Source organism: Pristiophorus japonicus, chromosome 6, assembly GCF_044704955.1.
Source record: "Pristiophorus japonicus isolate sPriJap1 chromosome 6, sPriJap1.hap1, whole genome shotgun sequence".
Taxonomy (NCBI): domain Eukaryota; kingdom Metazoa; phylum Chordata; class Chondrichthyes; family Pristiophoridae; genus Pristiophorus; species Pristiophorus japonicus.
The window spans coordinates 165,291,069-165,310,468 of record NC_091982.1 but is presented as its reverse complement, the minus strand read 5'-3'; the positions used below and the strand labels follow the sequence as shown (position 1 = coordinate 165,310,468).

General features: G+C 41.0%; 1 protein-coding gene and 1 pseudogene across 2 annotated transcripts in view; one reads left to right on the top strand and one right to left on the bottom strand.

Annotated features, from left to right (window-relative positions):
• The first annotated feature begins 4,157 nt into the window (after nucleotides 1-4,157).
• LOC139266216 (putative potassium channel regulatory protein pseudogene) lies at nucleotides 4,158-7,963 on the top strand (annotated as a pseudogene).
• A 5,299-nt stretch (nucleotides 7,964-13,262) lies between these two features.
• The window catches only part of uggt1 (UDP-glucose glycoprotein glucosyltransferase 1), a 188,177-nt gene continuing 182,039 nt past the window's right edge, over nucleotides 13,263-19,400 (bottom strand). For both annotated transcript variants that reach the window (XM_070883358.1, XM_070883359.1), the window contains one exon: nucleotides 13,263-17,440. In XM_070883358.1, the coding sequence (XP_070739459.1) occupies nucleotides 17,415-17,440 (26 nt within the window). In that variant the 3' untranslated portion in view covers nucleotides 13,263-17,414. The remainder of the gene's footprint in view (nucleotides 17,441-19,400) is intronic.

The following is a 19,400-nucleotide window of genomic DNA, read 5'->3' as shown; positions in this document are numbered from 1 at the left end:
ATGCAGGTGAGGGCCTTCGATGATGCCTCCAGTTCCTGCGTCATGTCGGCTGAAGTCAGATCCAGCTTCGTGAATGTCTTTCCTCCCGCCAGCGTTGCAAAGAGGTCATCGGCTTTTGGAAGTGGGTATTGGTCCTGCAGGGAGAAACGTTGATAGTTACTTTGTAATCACCACAAATTCTGACGGTGCCGTCTCCCTTGAGGACTGGGACAATAGGACTGGCCCACTCACTGAACTCGATCGGTGAGATGACGCCCTCTCTTTGTAGCCAGTCTAGCTCGATTTCTACCCTATCTCTCATCATGTATGGTACCGCTCTCGCCTTGTGATGGATGGGTCGCACCCCCGGAATTAGGTGGATCTGCACTTTTTCTCTTTGGAATTTCCAGATGCCTGGTTCGCACAGCGAAGGAAATTTGTTTAAGACTTGAGCACATGACGTGTCGTCAGCAGACAATAGCGCTTGGATGTCGTCCCAGTTCCAGCGTATCTTTCCCAGCCAGCTCCTGCCGAGCAGCGTGGGACCATCACCCAGTACCATCCAAAGTGGTAGCTTGTGCACCGCTCCATCATAGGAGACTTTACAGTAGCACTGCAGGAATCAGTTCTTTCGTGTAAGTTCTTAGTTTCGTGCGAATTGGAGTTAAGACTGGCCTTGAGGTCTTGTTGCACCACAACCTTTTGAAAGTCTTTTTGCCCATGATGTACTGGCTCACGCCCGTGTCCAGCTCCATTGACTCCGGGAGTCCATTTAGTTCAACCTTCAGCATTATCGGGGGACAATTCATGGTGAATGTGTGCACCCCATGCACCTCTGCCTCCTCTATCAGAGGTTCTGTTTTGTCGTGATCCTCCGTGGATCTGTCTTCCTCTGCGACGTGGTGGTTTGCAGGTTTAGCAGGCCTAGCAGCTCGCCTGCACACTCATTGGAGGTGTCCCATTGTTCCACAGCCCTTGCAAATGTATCCTTTGAATTGGCATGAATGGAAACGATGATCACCCTCGCAGCGCCAACAAGATGTTAATGGCCTTGCATTTATCACCCTTGATGGTGGACTCTGAGACATCTGCGGACGTGTAACTACAGGTATGTGTGACCTGCCCTGTCCATTACGATTCAAAAACAACATCACTTTGTTCACGGTACTTGTAGCAGCACTTGTGTGCTGAGAGATTTGCTTAGTATTGTCACTGATGGCAATGAACGCCTGGGCTATCGCTATGGCCTTACTCAAGGTTGGGGTCTCTACAGTCAAAAGTTTGCGAAGTATGGTTTCATGGTGAATGCCAAGTTTGAAAAAGTCTCTGAGCATGTGCTCCAAATGTCCTTCAAATTCGCAATGTCCTGTAAGGCGTCTTAGCTCAGCGACATAACTCGCCACTCCCTTTTCAGATCTTTTGATGTAGAACCGGTACCTCGCCATCAGAATGCTTTCCTTTGGGTTCAAATGCTTTTGGACCAGTGTGCACAAATCATCGTACGATTTCTCAGTGGGTTTCGCTGGAGTGAGCAGATTCTTCACGAGGCCATACGTTGGTGCCCCACAGACAGTGAGGAGGATCGCTCTACGTTTGGCAGGGCTCTCTTCCCCATCTAGCTCGTTGGCCATGAAGTATTGGTCGAGTCGCTCCACAAAAGTTTCCCAATCATCTCCCTTCAAGAATTTCTCCAGGATGCCCACTGTTCTCTGCATCTTTGGGTTGGCTGCCTGTGTCTCATCACCAGTTGTAGTGTATGGAGAAAGAGTCAGACTGAACACTGTGAGCTCAAAGTAAAGTGTGATCTTAGTCTTTTATTGCAGGTCTCCAGAGTGCCTCTCCAACCTGTGAAACACTCTTAAATATCTGTGCTTAAATATGAGATCCCTTGGGACTCAGGGGAATGAGTGCCCTGGTGGCTGTACAGAGTATATACAAGTCCAGATACAAAACAATAACCACCTTTTCAAGGGCAATTAGGGATCGGTAATAAATGCTGGCTTTGCCAGCGACATCCAAATCCCAGAATCGAATAAAAAATATAATAATTAAAGATCCCAAGACACTTCACTTAAGAGAGAAACAAACTGAGGAGTAGTGCTAAGAAAGATGATGGAAAGAACGGTCAGATAGATGTGTTTTGAGGATTCTTTTAAAGGCAGAGAGGGAAGAGCAAGGCACAGAGGTTTAAGATGGGAATTCCAAAGGGTAGGTGCCACACGGAAGAAAACTCTGTAACTGAGTGAGGAGTGTCTGGGGGATAGGGGTGGAATGCAGAGAAAGTCAGAGGATCGTAGGGCACAGGCTGAGGTGCATGGCTGCAGGAGGTTGCAGAGGCAAAGTGGGACAAAGCCATGGAGGAAATGAGGGAAGGGTTTTGTACTGGGGGCAGAAAGCCATTAAAGGCAGGCATGTACGACACGACATGTGGCCACAAGACGTTTAGGCAAGTTGGAGTCTGTGCATCATGCAACTAGGGAGGCCAGCTGGGAAGACATTGTAGAAGTTGAGTCTTGAGGAAATGAAATTGTGGATCAGGGTTTCAGTAGAGGGGAGGGTTAGGCATGGAAACAGGCACTGCTGCATAGGTGGTCTTTTTGACGGATGGATATGGTGTTTGAGGTAGTGCACTGCCTGGTTCAACCTGAATGAACAGTCGGGAATGGAGATGGAGTCAGGGTCAAGGGCACAGAGTTTTTAGTGAGAGCTGAACAGAATGGTTTTGCTTTTCTTAATGTTCATGTGGGGAAAGTGCTGGCTCATCCATGACCAAATATTAGACAGTCAGACAGACAGAGTCAGACAACATCTGGATTGCACAATCGAGGGTGGTGGCGGAGAAATCAAGCTGGGTACAAATCAACATTCAAATGGAACTGATCCAAAAGTACTCTGAAAGAATTGAATTTGTCAACAATAAAACACGTCATTGCTTTCAGATTTAAAAAAATCTTTCATTTTTCAAAAAGGTAGAGGGTGTACACCCAAATCTTTTAGCACCAAATTCCATTTACTATGGCAGGATCTTTGTAAATAGGTTTCAATTAAAAAGCCACAGTGAGCTGTTTTATCAGTTCAACTTTATCTTTACATGCCTTTCGTTTTAAAGATGGGTCCGAATAGCAGGGACCTGACAGGAATTTTTAAACTGAGCCCCAGTAGCATCAATGTTCTGTTACTGAGAAGAGAACTTTTATTTTAATGTTTTGAAATGCCTTCATGTCAAATGAAAGATCCAAACCTTGTTCTCAGCACACACTGGCTCCCAAGCCCCAATTTTTATTTCACTAAAACTTCAAAAATAACTAGAATTCTTTACAGTGAATTTTTAAGCCTTTTATTTGGAAAGGCCGTCTATTGATCATCAAGGGGTATATATGTTTAAATAAAACCAGTCAGCTCGAACAAAGTAAAGCAGACCCAATAGACAGAATGGAATCCCCTGCCTCACACACACACACATAGAATGAGCGCTGCTACATTTTATAGCAATAGTTTGCAGAATCTGAGAGAATGTAACAGATTGGGAATTGCGTTAAGAGTCAGAACATCGTACATTTCTAGTGGTCTCATCCCTGCTGTGGGCAGCACCAGTTACTAAATTGGAAAAACGGGCACGTCCTTTCCCTGTGGTTGTGCCCTGTCACAGGGCCACGGATAAAAGGGAGATTGAATATTTACCTGCCAACTGGCAGAAATTCCAGTCACTGGCAGCAACGCCGCCTCTGCTGGTGCTTTGATCATTGTTAACTACTTTAACAGTTAATTAACCATTTTCCCTCTGCATGTTCCAGCCACTGATGCTGAATAAAACACTTGCAAACAGCAGTGCCAGAACTCCACATGAATCCTGCAGGGAGTTACAATATGATTCACAGCACAGTGCAGGGTTTGCATGAAGAGCTCTCATACCTTCCTGAACCAAACCAGTTTATCAATGTCTCATCTTACTGTGCGCTTCTGCTTTGCTTCTTAGCAACCAAATAGAAGCAACATTCAAGAAAATAAAACTCAAATTGTAAGAACTCATTTTGATTTTCCCTACTCCTGATTGATCAAGAATGTCATAACATTTAGTTCTCTGACTTTAAAAAGGAATTAACTACGTTCACTAGCCCATTGTTTAGGCTTTTCCCTTTGATAAAATCTACCTGATCCTCTGCATATTCTCAAAGAAAATGGACGAGGAACAGCAGCAGTTTCTGCCTTTAAAGTTGAATGTTGGTGGAAAGATTTTTGAGACTCTTCCTGATACTCTTGCCAAGGTTCCCAGCTCCAAGCTTAGCAGGATTCTCACTGGATCAGAGTCCTCCATACAACAGATAGGACCCAGGGAGTACTTTATAGACAGAGATGGATCTTTGTTTGGATACATTTTAGACTTCCTCAGGACATCTGAGTTACTGCTGCCCAGCGATTTCAGCGCCTACGATTTGCTGGTGAAGGAGGTTGAGTTCTATGAACTGGATCCAGTGTTGTACACACTGGAGACGTTGCAGAGGAAAAACAAATCAGAGATTCTGGAGATACGCTATGTTCGAAAGGGGTTGCGAGCGTTTTTCAGAGTCTTTGGCTCATCTATGGAAACAGTTGATGAACTTTCCAGTCAGATAACAATGCACATGGAGAAAAGGAACTTAAGTCCATGGGCTTCTATTGAGAAAAATAACCCTACTCCTGCCCAAAATCCTTCATTCCATGACCTGGCTTTCCAATGTGGAGCTAACCCTTATGGGAATGGAGGGCAAGTTAATATGTAAGTACTGAATTCAAATAATAATTTACATATGAGTTACAAGTTCAATCTAAAAAGAATTTAATAACAGGGCCCAATATATCAATATACTGCAGAGTTACAAACCAGCTTTGTGAACATGCTTTCCAAAAAAACGATTACATTTCCCCCTTCAATGACTAGAACACCATTAAATTATGGGAATGCACAGATTTAAGCTGTGTGATTTTTGAGAATGTGATTTTTGAGAATGTGAGCATAATCACAGAGAAAAGTAGTTTTTTTTCTGTTTTTCCACAGAAGTGGAATTTCAACCACTTCACTCACTTCTGGGAGACACTTGTGCAACGTGTTCAACCCTTTATGTAGAGGCACTGGTGTGCACCGCTTTTATTGGTGATGCTCGTGTTCACCACCATATAATGAGCTGCTGATGTGCATCACGTTCAATACTTGAGAGACACTGATGGGTATCATGTGCATTGCATAGAATTACATTGGCCCGGATTTTGGGATGATAACGGGGAGGCTAACAATGCTCAGTTATTACGGGGGTAAATCAGACAGCAACTTCTAGCGTCTGCACATGTACATTTAAACACAGAAATCCAGAAGTTGTGTCAGAGATACCCTGCTCCTCCACATGATGCGCTGTTGCAGACCTCGCTGATAGACTCAGCATTGAAATGACTGTGCGCCGTGAAATTACTGTACTTGCCCACTAGTTCGCCACGAAAAATGTCTGAAAAAGTTTGGGCTAGTGCATTTAGGAGTGAGTTTTTAAACAGCATGATAAGTGATAATTACTGCCGAACAACCTCCCTGGCCCTGAAAAATTAATTTTACAAGGGTAAAGTCTCATTCCCTCAGAAGAAAATGTGTTAGAGATTTTTTTTAAAGAAGTATTGATTAATATTTTCTGTCTGTCTCTTTTTTCTCTCTTCCTTAATTCCATCTGTATTTCCCCAATCTTTATTTTGCTTTCTGTACATTACTTAAATCAAAATTATATTTCCTGGTTTGGACTATGCATGTCTCCGTGAGGATTCTTCAATCTGATAGGCCTTGCTCACGGATGCCACAAATACCATGTAGAGGGCGTGTGCTGGAACAAATGCCAGATTAGAGGAAGCCAGTCCAAACTTTATGAGCAGCTGGCAGTGAGGTGAATGGTGAGTGCTGTTCCTTCGCCGCTGACTGCAAGATCTGGGCCTTTGTATTCACAATACAGAAACAGTTCATTCGGCCCAACAGGTTTATGCCTGTGTTTATGCTCCTCACCATCTTCCTCCCACCTTACTTCATCGCATCTTGTCATATCCTTCTATTCCTTTCATGTACTTATCTAGCTTCCTCTTAAATGAATCTGTGCTGTTTTTCTCAAGTACTCCTTGTGCTAGAGTTCCACATTTTCACCACTCTCAGTAAAAAAGTTACTTCTGAATTCCTTATTGGTTTTATTAGTGACTGACTTTGGACTCCCTCACGTGGAAACATCTTCAACATCTACCCTATTAAATCTCTTCATAATTTTAAAGACCTTTATCATGTCACTTCTCAGCCTTCTCTTTTCTAAAGAGCACAAACCTGTTCAGTCTTTCATGATCATCTTTGTAAATCATTTTTTGAATCTTCTTCAGTGCCTCTAATTTTTGTAATATGGAGACCAGAACTGTGCACAGTACTCAGTGCGATCTAAGCGAGGTTCGATACAAGTTTGACATAATTTCTCTGCTTTTGAATCCTATTCTTCTAGAAATGAATCCCAGTGCTTATTGAATTTGTTATGGCTTTGTTAACCTGCGTTGCTACTTTTAATGATCTGTGAATCTATACCCGTTGATCCCTTTCCGCCTCTACCCCATTTAAACTCTTATTTTCAAAAGTCATAGGTTGCCGCCTTACACCAAAATGCATCATCAACTCGTACTAATCAATATTGAAATTAATTTTCCATTTACACACCCATTCTTCACATTTTTAAACATCTTCTTGGATTTTGTCATCTTCCTCAACATTTGGTGTCATACCCCAACATTTGATGCCATCCACAAATTTTGAAGCAGTACAAGTCGAAATCATTTATGTAAATGTGAATACCGCTGATTTCTGTGGAACACTACTTCTCGCCTTCTGCCCGTCAAAGTTACTACCTTTAACCCATTCTGCTTCTTGTCCCGACTTCACATGCTCTGACCATAGTCATGCGTCTGAAAATCCAAGTATATCACATCGACTGTATTGCCCTTGTCTTCTCTTTCTGGTTACTTCTTCAAAGAAATCAATAAGGTTGGTCAAGCATGACCTTCCCTTTTGAAATCTTGCTGAATATTCTTTGTTATATTTTTAGTTTCTAGATGTTTTTCTATTATATCTTTGAGTAAATGTTAGCTTTCCTACTACCAATATAAAGCTAACTGATCTGGAGTGCCTTGGATTTGTTCTATCTCCCATTTTAAATATAGGGATACTGTTAGCTGTCTGCTAGGCCTCTGGCACTATTCCATTTTCTATTCTAGTTTGTGCTGACTTAGCTAAACTCAGCAAATATGATAGGGACAGTAAAGTTGGCCTCAGTGCAGATCAACCACATTGTTATCCTGTAATTCCTACTTGAAGTATGTATATTGGATGACAACAAGATTGGTCTTGGCAGCTAGGGCTCCATGACAGAATAGCCTGTTGACATTCACTGTTATGACCAGTATACACCAATAGACACATTGGATGAGGTACTCAAGGGCAATGGGCATCCATGGCACACACCACAGAAAAGGAGTCAACATGCTCAGGAGAAAGGTGGGTGAGGAATGGAGATAAAATTGGCTAGGAATAAAAAGGGGTAATGAAGTTGTATAGAATTAAAAAGGCTTTTTGTTTCTCTGTATCCTTGGTTGGTAAACAACACAAATCAGCAAACTACTGTCACAGGTAAGCTATCATGTAGGACGCCTCAACAAGCCTCAAGGGGAAAACCATGTGACGGATTATTGACAGTAACTGTACCACATTATATTGTTCATATCAGGAAATCAATTTTTTGAAAAATACTTCCCCAGTTTTTTGTATCTTCCATTCCTCAGATATGTGCAGGTGACGCCAGAGGACAGAAAGATTCTTCTGGGGTTCAACGTTTTGGGAATCCTCATTGATTATCTGACAAAGGTTGGATTTTATCTTCACAGTACAAGAGCAGTCCATCATCAGGACACAGTGGAATGTTATACATTCAAACGCAACATGAACTAAACCACAGTAAAACACAAGCATCTCATGTCTATCTACGTTGCTGATTGATGTTCAACAGTAAAGGAGTTGGGCAACTACCTGAGTGAATGTATTTAATATTACTATTTGTCATATCAGATATTTCACACAAATATAACAAAATCCCCAATGACTTTATTGGAGCAATTTTTTTCACTCACAGGTGATGGGAGACGGTACCTTGCGAGTTCATTTGATTGAGAAAAGGTGTTCTCTCATTATTATGGCGGAGACGAGCCCCAAAATTGAGCAATATAATTGTGAATCACAGCAACGATAACATGGTTAAAACACCATCAACCAAAGGACTATCTAGACCCTGCAATGCGTTACAACTGCAGTTTGATGGGGTCCACAAAAAGTCTATGAGGGTTTGGTAGAATTCACCTTCTTGGTACGGATAATCCAGCAACAGAAATACAAGATTTCAAGCTTGGTGAATATTACATGCAATTCAATGGGAAGTGTTCTATGTTTGAGGTTTTACCCCAATATAGAACCAACTGGCATGTTACTGATGCACAAAATAGCTCCTGTACAGCTTTTGAATTTGATATTCCACTGTGATTTCCTGCATTGTCTTGACTGCTATCTTTACAATTGAGAAACCAGTGTGAAGGCCCAAGGCACATATTGCAGGTCACCACCAAAGTTGGAAAAGAAAAGATAATCAGAAATGGGGGGGGGGGGGGGGGGTGAGGGGTGAAGTTTTTGGCACCATTAACAAGAAGGTGGGATAATTCCACTTAAGGTCAGAGATGAGTTAACTGTTTACTTGGCATGCAATTCTTCTTGTCTATGTTATCCCCAGCCCAACAAATTTAAACCACCAAAAAATCCATACCGGGCACACACACGAGCTTCTTGCATTTTTATTCCTATTCCTGCAAATAATTTAAAATGCATCCTCCATCACAAAAAGTAGTAACGTGCATAACTGCATCCAATTAGAAATTATAGTCATATATAAATTTGGAATAATTCCACTTCACAGTGAAACTAAAGAGGTAAAGAAACAAAAAAAATGGTGGAAATATGCAAGAAGCACATCCTGACTTTTTGTAGCGGCGCCTTCCTCTACTAAAATGGCTGTTTCGTTAATAGGTCGATACGGACGCTCTATTTAACAGGAATATGGTTTATAGTCAAACCTTTTACATATTTTATAATTTTGCCTTTTTTGAATTTGATTTAACTCCCGCTGCATTAACACCCATTATAGTTGGCTGGAAATAATTAGAAGACGGTTTTTATCCTCCCTCCATGGAGATTGACTCCTTATTGGAATTTTAATTCCAGTGTCACCCAAATAGCCATCATTGATGTGTGATCCTGGACAGAGTATCAACAGGTTCTTCAACCCTTGGGGGAAATTATTATAGTTGAGTCATCTTAACCTTATCAAACATCTATTCCTGGGCCTCTTGTAGAAGTGACTTGAAAGCAATCATAAGAACATAGGAAATAGGAGCAGGAGTAGGCCACCTGGCCCCTCGAGCCTGCTCCGCCATTTAATAAGATCATGGCTGGTCTGATCATGGACTCAGCTCCACTTCCTTGCCCGCTCCCCAAAACCTTTTATTCCCTTATCGCTCAAAAATCTATCTCCGCTTTAAATATATTCAATGACCCAGCCTCCACAGCTCTCTGGGGAAGAGAATTCCATAGATTTACAACCCTCTGAGAAGAAATTCCTCATCTCAGTTTTAAATGGCCGGCCCCTTATTCTGAGACTATGTCCCCTAGTTTTAGTTTCCCCTATGAATGGAAATATCCTCTCTGCATCCACCTTTTCGAGCGCCCTCATTATCTTACATGTTTCGATAAGATCACCTCTCATTCTTCTGAGCTCCAATGTGTATAGGCCCAACCTACCTTCATAAGTCAACCCCCTCATCTCCGGAATCAACTGGTGAACCTTCTCTGAACAGCCTCCAATGCAAGTATATCCTTCCTTAAATACGGAGACCAAAATTGTATGCAGTTCTCGAGGTGTGGCCTCACCAATACCCTGTACAGTTGTAGCAGGACTTTTCTGCTTTTATACTCTATCCCCCTTGCAATAAAGACCAACATTCCATTTGCCTTCCGGATTACTTTCTGTACTTGCATACTAACTTTTTGTGTTTCATGCACAAGGACACCTAGGTCCCTCTGTACTGTTTTTATTCCAGATTCCAGTATCTGCAGTATTTTGCTTTTGTATTAGTGTTTAAGTTCCTCTGTACTGCAGCACTTTGCAATTTTTCTCCATTTAAATTATAATTTACTTTTCTATTTTTTCTACCAAAGTGGATAACCTCATATTTTTCCACATTATACTCCATCTGCCAAATTTTTGCCCACTCACTTAGCCTGTCTATATCCCTTTGCAGATGTTTTGTGTCCTCCTCACAATTTGCTTTCCCGCCCATCTTTGTATCATCAGCAAACTTGGCTACATTACACTCTGTCCCTTCATCCAAGTCATTAATATAGATTGAGGTAAATAGTTGAGGACCCAGCACCAATCTCTGCAGCACCCCAATAGTTACTGTTTGCCAACCGGAAAATTACTCATTTATCCCAACTCTCTGTTTTCTGTTAGTTAGCTAATCCTCTATCCATGCTAATATATTATCCCCAACCCCGTGAACTTATATCTTGTTCAGTAACCTTTTATGTGGTACCTTATCGAATGCCTTCTGGAAATCCAAATAGACCACATCCACTGGTTCCCCCTTATCCACCCTGCTCATTACATCCTCAAAGAACTCGAGCAAATTTGTCAAACATGATTTCTCTTTCATAATTGAATGCTTGATTTAATTATGCTTTTCCAAATGTTCTGCTACTGCTTCCTTAATAATGGACTCCAGCATTTTCCCAACAACAGATGTTAGGCTAACTGGTCTATAGTTTCCTGTTTTTTGTCTGCTTCCTTTTTTAAATCAGGAATGAAATTAAGACAATTTTCACCTCCTTAACCCAGGAGGACCAAGCTCAACTGTTGCATCCTACCATTCCCCCAGCTCAGATGGGCTAACTCGGCATTGACCAGGGAACCAATCTAGGTTCTTCTGGGTCTCTCTTAGGTACTCGCTGGATGAACCCATTGAACCATCATGTGAGCCCTCAAGTGGCACATATTTGCAGAAAAATTCAAACAGCCAACAATCAGCAATCACACCACATTTTTCTATATGTAAACTTAATGGTGCAGGAAAGTCAGAGGAAAAACATTTGAATAGCAATCAATTACATGGCGTTTTTTCAAATGACTAATGGTAAAGAACATAAAAAGTAAAAGCTCATACATTTTTATACTCATCCACTAGCCTTTAAACAATCCAAATGTGCTCCTTTTAACAACCTTTACTCTTTACTCTTTTCCTATATATGAAACATTGCAAAATGCTGTTAGTCTCTTCAAGGCATTTGATTCCTTTGCTTTGGTTTCTCGGTACCATAACTTACTGCACTTTGGTTTGACTTTCTTTCTGGTTCCCAGATCAGTCTTTTTTCCTTATGTGCATTTCTGTAACAACCTGGCCATGTCTGAAATAATTCATTGAATCTGTGCAACAATTGCAATGGGTAGTGCACTCGAAACAAATGTTCTGGATATTAAATATCAAGCATTTTGGGGGAGTGTAGTAGAGAGCACCACTGAAGCTGCAGGTTGATATTACTGAATTAATTGGGGTTTTTTCTGAGAAAAGAATTGAAAGAATATTTGCCATATTATAGCACTTTGTGTATTAAATTCGATTAAAGCAGACTTGTATTTATATACTGTCTTTCACAATCTCAGGACATCCCAAAGCACTTTACAGCCAATAAAGTACTTTTGGAATGTAGTCACTGTTGTAATGCAGGAAACACATCAGCCGATTTGCGCACAGCAAGCTCCCGCAAACAGCAATGTGACAATGACCAGATTTATTTTAGTGGTGTTGGTTGAGGGATAAATATTGACCAGGATACTGGGGAAACCTTCCCAGCTCTTCTTTGAAATAATGCCTGGGGATCTTTTACATCCACCAGTAAGGGCAGACAGGGCCTCGGTTTAACATCGCATCCAAAAAATAGCACCTTTGACAGTGTAGCACTCCCTCAGTAGGGCACAGGAGTCAGCCTTGTGTCGTTCTATGTTCCATGGTCTATTCTGGGTGACCACAGTCGCACACTGGAGGGTTTTTAATTCTCCATGTATGCATCAAGTATCCGCACCTGCCACAGTTTGTGCGGCTGCAACTCTCCAAACCACAGAACTGTACTTTGAATTTCCAGACTGTACAATACATATTTGATAGCGGTTGTGGAAACTTTTCTAAAGGTGCTGCAACTGAAATCGATACAAAATGTGTGCCATGTATGAACCAGATTTTGCTTACACTTTGATACGACTGCAGGAAGTACATTAGTGAGATAAGTGATGTTGTAATTAAGTCTCTGGAGTGGGGCTTGAGCCCACCACCTTCTGACTCACACCAGAGTGCTTTCACTGGCCCACGGTAAAGATGGAACAAAAATCTTATTACTGTGTGCTAATGCTGAATACACGTACCTCCAACACACTTCCTTGAAATCCATGGAGTTGCAATTTTTGCTTCCCTTGCTGAAGTGACTGGTCTTAAAAGGCAGTGACAGCCTTGTAAAGAATAATAAAAATTATGACGTTTGATCAGAATGTCACAAAGTTTTGTTTTTGATTGAAATTTTGAAGACAAAGAAACCAAAGTAAATCAATTGGCAACTTCCCTGTTTTATTGTAACTTTGTGTAGAAAGCGCATTTGAAATTCCACAGCTTTGGGAAACACGACTCCCGACATTATAAATGGATCACTGAAAACAAAGCATGGTTACTTTCCTTTCAGCAACGGTGATATGCTGCCTGCAAAAGATCATAGAATTAGAAGCAGGAGTAGGCCATTTGGCCCCTCGAGCCTGCTCTTGGTATTGGTGACTTGGGTATTGTGTCGTTCTATGTTCCATGGTCTATTCTGGGTGACCACAGTCGCACACTGGAGGGTTTTTAATTCTCCATGTATGCATCAAGTATCCGCACCTGCCACAGTTTGTGCGGCTGCAACTCTCCAAACCACAGAACTGTACTTTGAATTTCCAGACTGTACAATACATATTTGATAGCGGTTGTGGAAACTTTTCTAAAGGTGCTGCAACTGGAATCGATACAAAATGTGTGCCATGTATGAACCAGATTTTGCTTACACTTTGATACGACTGCAGGAAGTACATTAGTGAGATAAGTAATGAAGCACAAGAAAGAGCAATGGAAAATAACAAGAAAATCCTTTTTATAGCAGACATGAAGGAACAAGCAGTTACAGATGAAGCGACAGTAGATCCCTGTGAAATCAATAAATGCTATGACTGCCCAGCAGAAGGTTGTAACACCTCTGATATGCTCTCTTTTGTGACATTGATTTTTTTTAGTACCTCTAAGATTCTTGGTTAGTGTGACTGTCATTTCAACTTTGAGCTCTGCTTGAAACCTGTCCAATGCTGGCATTAATATTTAACGTACAAAAGGCCATCAGGGGCCAGTCCCTTTACTATTTCTACATGCTAAGTCTCACATCTAATCAGATCTTGAACTCCCCAACACCTGATTTCAAATGTTTAGCATTCTAATGGCCCAGATTTTGCGGTGGTAATCGCAGTGAACTATCAGTGTTCGCCGTCATTACCCCTCTGAAACTGACTGTAACTTCAGGATTTAGCGCATGGGCAGATAAATGTGGAATTCCAGAAATTGTAGTCAGTCATTGGTTTAAATTTTCTTTTCACTAATTTAAATTTATGTCCTCTTGTTTACTGGCCGTGGTGACTTTAAAGCAATATTGAGGGTACATCTCTCGTAAAGTATGTCATTTTATACTATTATATACTTTAATGAGATCCCCTTACCCATCTTCTCTCTCGACTTTGGAACTTAAGCATCTCTCATCTTTCCTCATCACTCATCCCATTGCACTTGGGATCATTATTGTTGCTCTTCGAACCTTTTCCAATGCAGGTCACTTCTGAAGGTGGTGACGAGAATTGCACAATATTCTATTTATACAGTTTACTTTAAAAATAGCAATTGCAATTTTTAATTTCATAACTCTAAATTAGCTATGTGATTTCATGGAAATAAATAGGCCTTTCGACTGCTCTACATCAGAGTTGTTACTGCAAGGCCAAGAGGCTCACAGCCAGCAATTAAAAAAGAAAAAAAAACATTATTAAAAAAAGCACACACACTTAAAACACAATGGGACCACTGAATCAAAGTGTGCGTTTATCCAAGTGTCTGGACGCCATAATCCCTTTTCTGTGTCATTAAAAATAAAAAGAATTAAAGACAATAGGCACGGGCCAATGAGGAAAATAAAATGACACATGTAAGATGCATGTGAATCTATCGGAAAATATCACAGACTATAGAAAGTGACAGTTAAACAGATGATAATCAGTGTGGCTCACTGTAAATCACTTTAGTAGGATACTTAAACCACTTTAGGATTTAAGCAAGACTTTTTATTGATACTGCTTACAGAGCAAGGAAAGTTTAGAAAAATACTCTCGCAGGACAGCAGTGGGTCTGTAGAAGGAAAGAACTGTCTTCCAGATAACTGGAAGGTAAATGTTCAAATATGCCAGGATACAAGTGTGGGTGAGGTTATATACTGCACTGTGAGTTCAGAGACCCGGCGCCTCAAATTGTTCAAGTTTAAGGAAAAAAATCCATTATTTTGATGCCATGGAAGAGAAACAATTTGATTTGTATTTTACACATCACAGGTACCAGTCTTGCAATCAAACAAAACATTGAAAAGGTTTTTTTAAACTGAAAATTCATAATCATAAATACACCAAAGTGCACATTTCAGCTGTAGAATCCTGAAAGGGCAACAGTGAAACACATGCAGCATTTAAACATTGCTATTTATTACTCAATACAGCATCTTAACTTTAGAAAATTCAAGGTGAAAGCACTGGCTGTGACTGGACACATCTTTCCATTAGAACTAGAGTGTGAGAACTTAAAGAACCTTAGAGACTGGTCAATTATTGGTCCGTTTCAAATCCAGTCTACACAGACCACCAGTAGAGATTTCAATCACTCATGTTTTACACACTTTGTAACAAAGACATTTTAAAGTGTTTCCATTTTTAACAAACTTAGTAAGGTAGCCAATCCCTGTAAACACATTGTTACTGCATAGCTGTGTACTAGTTCCCACACCTGCCTCCTTTACAGCCACAAATCAGAATACCCATTTAGTACCATCTAAGGCTGAATTATGGGTAGGTTTATATTGCGGACTTGCATCTGCTCAGAACTAGATCAAGATTCCTTAGTAATTTCAGCTGAGCGATAGAGAAATTAGATTCCCGTTCACTCAGCTTCGGTTAAGAGTCAAACTTCGCTCCCAAGTGGTGAAAAGAATGCACCAGCTCACTAGTACCACCCTGTCTTCCCACAGGTTTTTATTTTGACTATAGAGTTCAGACCTGGTCAGTACACAGCACAAAAGCTAAATGTAAGCAAATTCTTGAAACTTAGTTGTGCACTCATTCACTACCTTCTTAAAGTTCCGGGCTCTTGTATTGTCTGCAACGTGCCAAAGCCCTTTTCCCTTTCAGTATAGGAGCACAATCACAACGGGCAAAGCGGAGTGCAAATAATAGTAAATAAAAGAAAGATAAATATTTATGACAACTGGCACCACATCATGTAATTAAAGAATGGTTTTGTTAATGTTTACCATCAGGACTGGTTGTGAACATTTATAGTGCATCTTCTGTATGTTTTAGCATCAGAAATATCCATGCTTCATTGAAGCATAATGATGTAAAATGCATCAGAAGCAGTCAGTCACACCTTGAGGTCATGGTGAATAGTTCATGTTCTATTATTAAAAGAGAATTCAAAGAAAATAAGCAGCTTGGAAAATTTCTATGGCGCTGGTGAAAGTCTGAAATCATGAGTAAAAACCACTAGCACGTACGTATTAACTAACTTCTGGTGATATTCTGCACAGTGGTGCATCTGTGAATAATTTCCTTCTATATAAGTCTGCTGCAAGCACAGCAATATTCTACCCCTTTGAGGTGTCCAATCTACAATCAGCAATGATACAAGCAGCTGCTCCCTTCTTAATCACGTCAGGCATCAAACACAATAAAGAACTCCCTCCCCCAGTTACACTGCAATTGTAAATCCAGATAGCATTGAATACAAGCATGTATGCATCAGAGGAGTGGTGATTTGTGTAATGACGAAGTGCACTTTTGGTCCTTTATACAGACACTAAGCTGCCTGGTGGTTTACACTGAAGATTTACTGTAGCTGTATGGAAACAAGAGTAAAAGGGTGCATCCTGAGAGTGTGCACTACAGACTGTGAAGATTAGGCTGGATTTACACTAGTTGAAGATCCCCAATGTATGCCTGACCAAAGAGCTATTTTTGGGTCACAAGGGAATAAATAACAAATACTACATTACTAATAAGCATAATAAGCAGTCCTTGTTGTCCACAGAGTAGTAGATATTCTAGAATATTTACATAAGACACCATGTGATCTACATTTCACATCTTCAAATGCAAAACTGTTTTCTTTAAAACAACAGTATTAATGACTAAACAGTGTAGCATAGCTGTATATTCCACAATAAAATGTTCCATATCTAAATTGCCAGATCTTGCAATGTGATGTATTGACACTGATGTGTATAACATAGCAGCTGAGGAATTTGAGTATTTTGCTTAAAATATAGACTTTATAGGATAGAATACATGAACTTCAAACAAAGATTCACCTTGGTCTGCCCTTCAGTGAAGAGAGTGTCAGAGTGTGTATGTGTGAGAGAAAGAGCACGAGAGAGCGAGTATGAGTGAGTGAGATTGAGTGTGAGAGATGGAGTATGTGTGTGTGTGTGTATAAGACTGAGTGATAGAGAGAGAGGGAGAGAGGAGGAATGAGTTATAGGGTTCATGTATATTCTTCCAAGGCCAAGAATAATACATCAACCGGCACTGTATTGACCAACCTTGACAACTTGAATTCAGGAGTCTGAAAATCAATACATTGAAAGGTTTTGGGTTTTTATTATTGGGAATTTAAATTATCCCTATGATTTTTGGCTTTCCAAAACCCCACTGACAAACATATAGAAACTGTCTGATTTTGCATGATTTTTTTTGTCCCTGAGGTGAATACCTATACATTTTCCAATGATCCTTGCACCCCCTCCATTGCATTTACTGTCCACAGAACTGAACCTCAATTATAATATACCTTATATTAAAAAAAAACACAACTAACAGAACATTCCCATTCCAGTCTCTTGGCTCTTTGTCACATTTGGGAAGATTTCACGTAGAAAAAAAGGAGCAACTCCTTAAACAGAGTTAAACTGGTCTTATGTTCACAGCTCAAAGCTCAGAATGTGGGACGTGATCTGTGAAATGAAAGAGATAGCACAGGTTAGAGTGCACCAACTCACAATACTGTAATAAGTCACATCTGCAGCAAAATAAAATCCAACATAATGCCACTACATTGCCCTTTTGAACTGAAATGTGTTCAATCAGGAACACTGCCTGCTTTCACCCTGACCTCTCCTTTATTGCTGCTAAAATCCCAATCCAGCCTTTCATCACAAGGACTGACTTCTGCAATACTCTTCTTGCGATGAAAGACTTACATTTATATAGCGCCTTTCACGACCACCAGACTTCTCAAAGTACTTTACAGCCTATGAAGTACCTTTGGAGAGTAATCACTGTTGTAATGTGGGAGATGCGGCAGCCAATTTACGCACAGCAACGCGATAATGACCAGATAATCTGTTTTTGTTTTGTTATGTTGATTGAGGGATAAATATTGGCCAGGACACAGAAAGACTGCACCTCTGACACTCCCTCAGTACTGCACTGGAGTGTCAGCTGAGATTTATGTGCTCAAGTCTCTGGAGTGGGACTTGAACCCACAACCTTCTGAGTCAGAGGCGAGAGTACTACCAACTGACCCACAGCTGACAATGCTGCATTTCCTTTACCATTACATGATTACAAAGATAAATAAATTTATACTATTTACATATTACCTAGTTGGCAGCTTATGCTGTTTTTTTGACAGGTTTTGCTTTTCTGTCAGCAGCTATCAGTCCATATGCTATGCTTCTAGATACGTTACATTGTTCATACAAGAAATCTAAACATTATACACAAAGATAATTATGTTTTTTGGTAAAAAGTCATCATTTGACCTGGTATAAACCAAATCAAAATACAGAGGAGTCAAAATTCGGTGACGCCGTTTTTGAGGCTGTGTCATCGTCTGAATGGAGATTTTAACGGCAGGCAGCAGTTGCTGCTATGAAATGTGAAATTCAGTTTTGCCACCTGAAAAGGGGATTGCAGTGTTACATCAGGTGTTGCACACTACTCTGGAAGCGGTAAGTGGGGCGGCAAGTGAGGCGACAACATCCAGGCGGCAATCATCATTTGTAACTGCGCCACAGGCATACCGCCGCCACTTGGATTCAATTTAAGCGGTGATTGGGCACCGCATCGCCTTGTGCGTATATTCGCTTCCCACGCATTCACTCACTGGATGAAGAGAGTAGATGCAGCAGCAGCTCGCCAGCGCGCTCTTCGCTTCTCCGACGCCGCCATTGACGCATGGCTTGATGCACTGGAGAGGCGTCGAGAACTGAGGATGGAGGTTGGAAGGAGGCCACAGCCCCAAACATTTCGCTGGCTCTGACGGGAAGTCGCTGAAATAGTATCAGTAAGTGACACTGTGCCCAGGACAGTGACCCAATATCATAAGAAGTGGAACGACATGACTCGATTGCTGAGGGGGAGTATATTTTACATTAACCTGAGCGTGCCATGCTTGGAGCTCAATTTGCAATCTCTCCTCAATGTGAATGTGTCTGATCCCATGCTCTATGTGGGTGAGGCCAGATGCAAGGTTCGCACTGCTGCCGCCTATGCTGAGATGCTGCAGTCCTCAGCTGGCCCTTCTAGGGCCCTGAGACCCCATTGAGGAGGAGCAATAGGCATGGGGGGGGGGGGGGGGGGAGGGGGGAGAAGGGAAGGGTGGGAAAACACTGAGAAAGTCCTGCTAAATACATGTGTACTAGTGGCCAGAGATGGTGATCTTACTCGAATATTAACTCATGTCAATAGCTGCAATTGCATGAGCTATTAAATAATTGTGTGATATTGACTAGAGATGATGTCCTTGTTCGAATATGAACTATGTGAATAGTTGCACATGGATGTGGGTGATAATGTTTCAAGGGGTCTGGTTTCAATTATTGTTTGCTGCAGATGACAGCGTCCTTTAGTGCTTCTTTACAGCACACTATGGTTTTTGTTGTAAATAAAAATTATTTTAATCTGTCACAA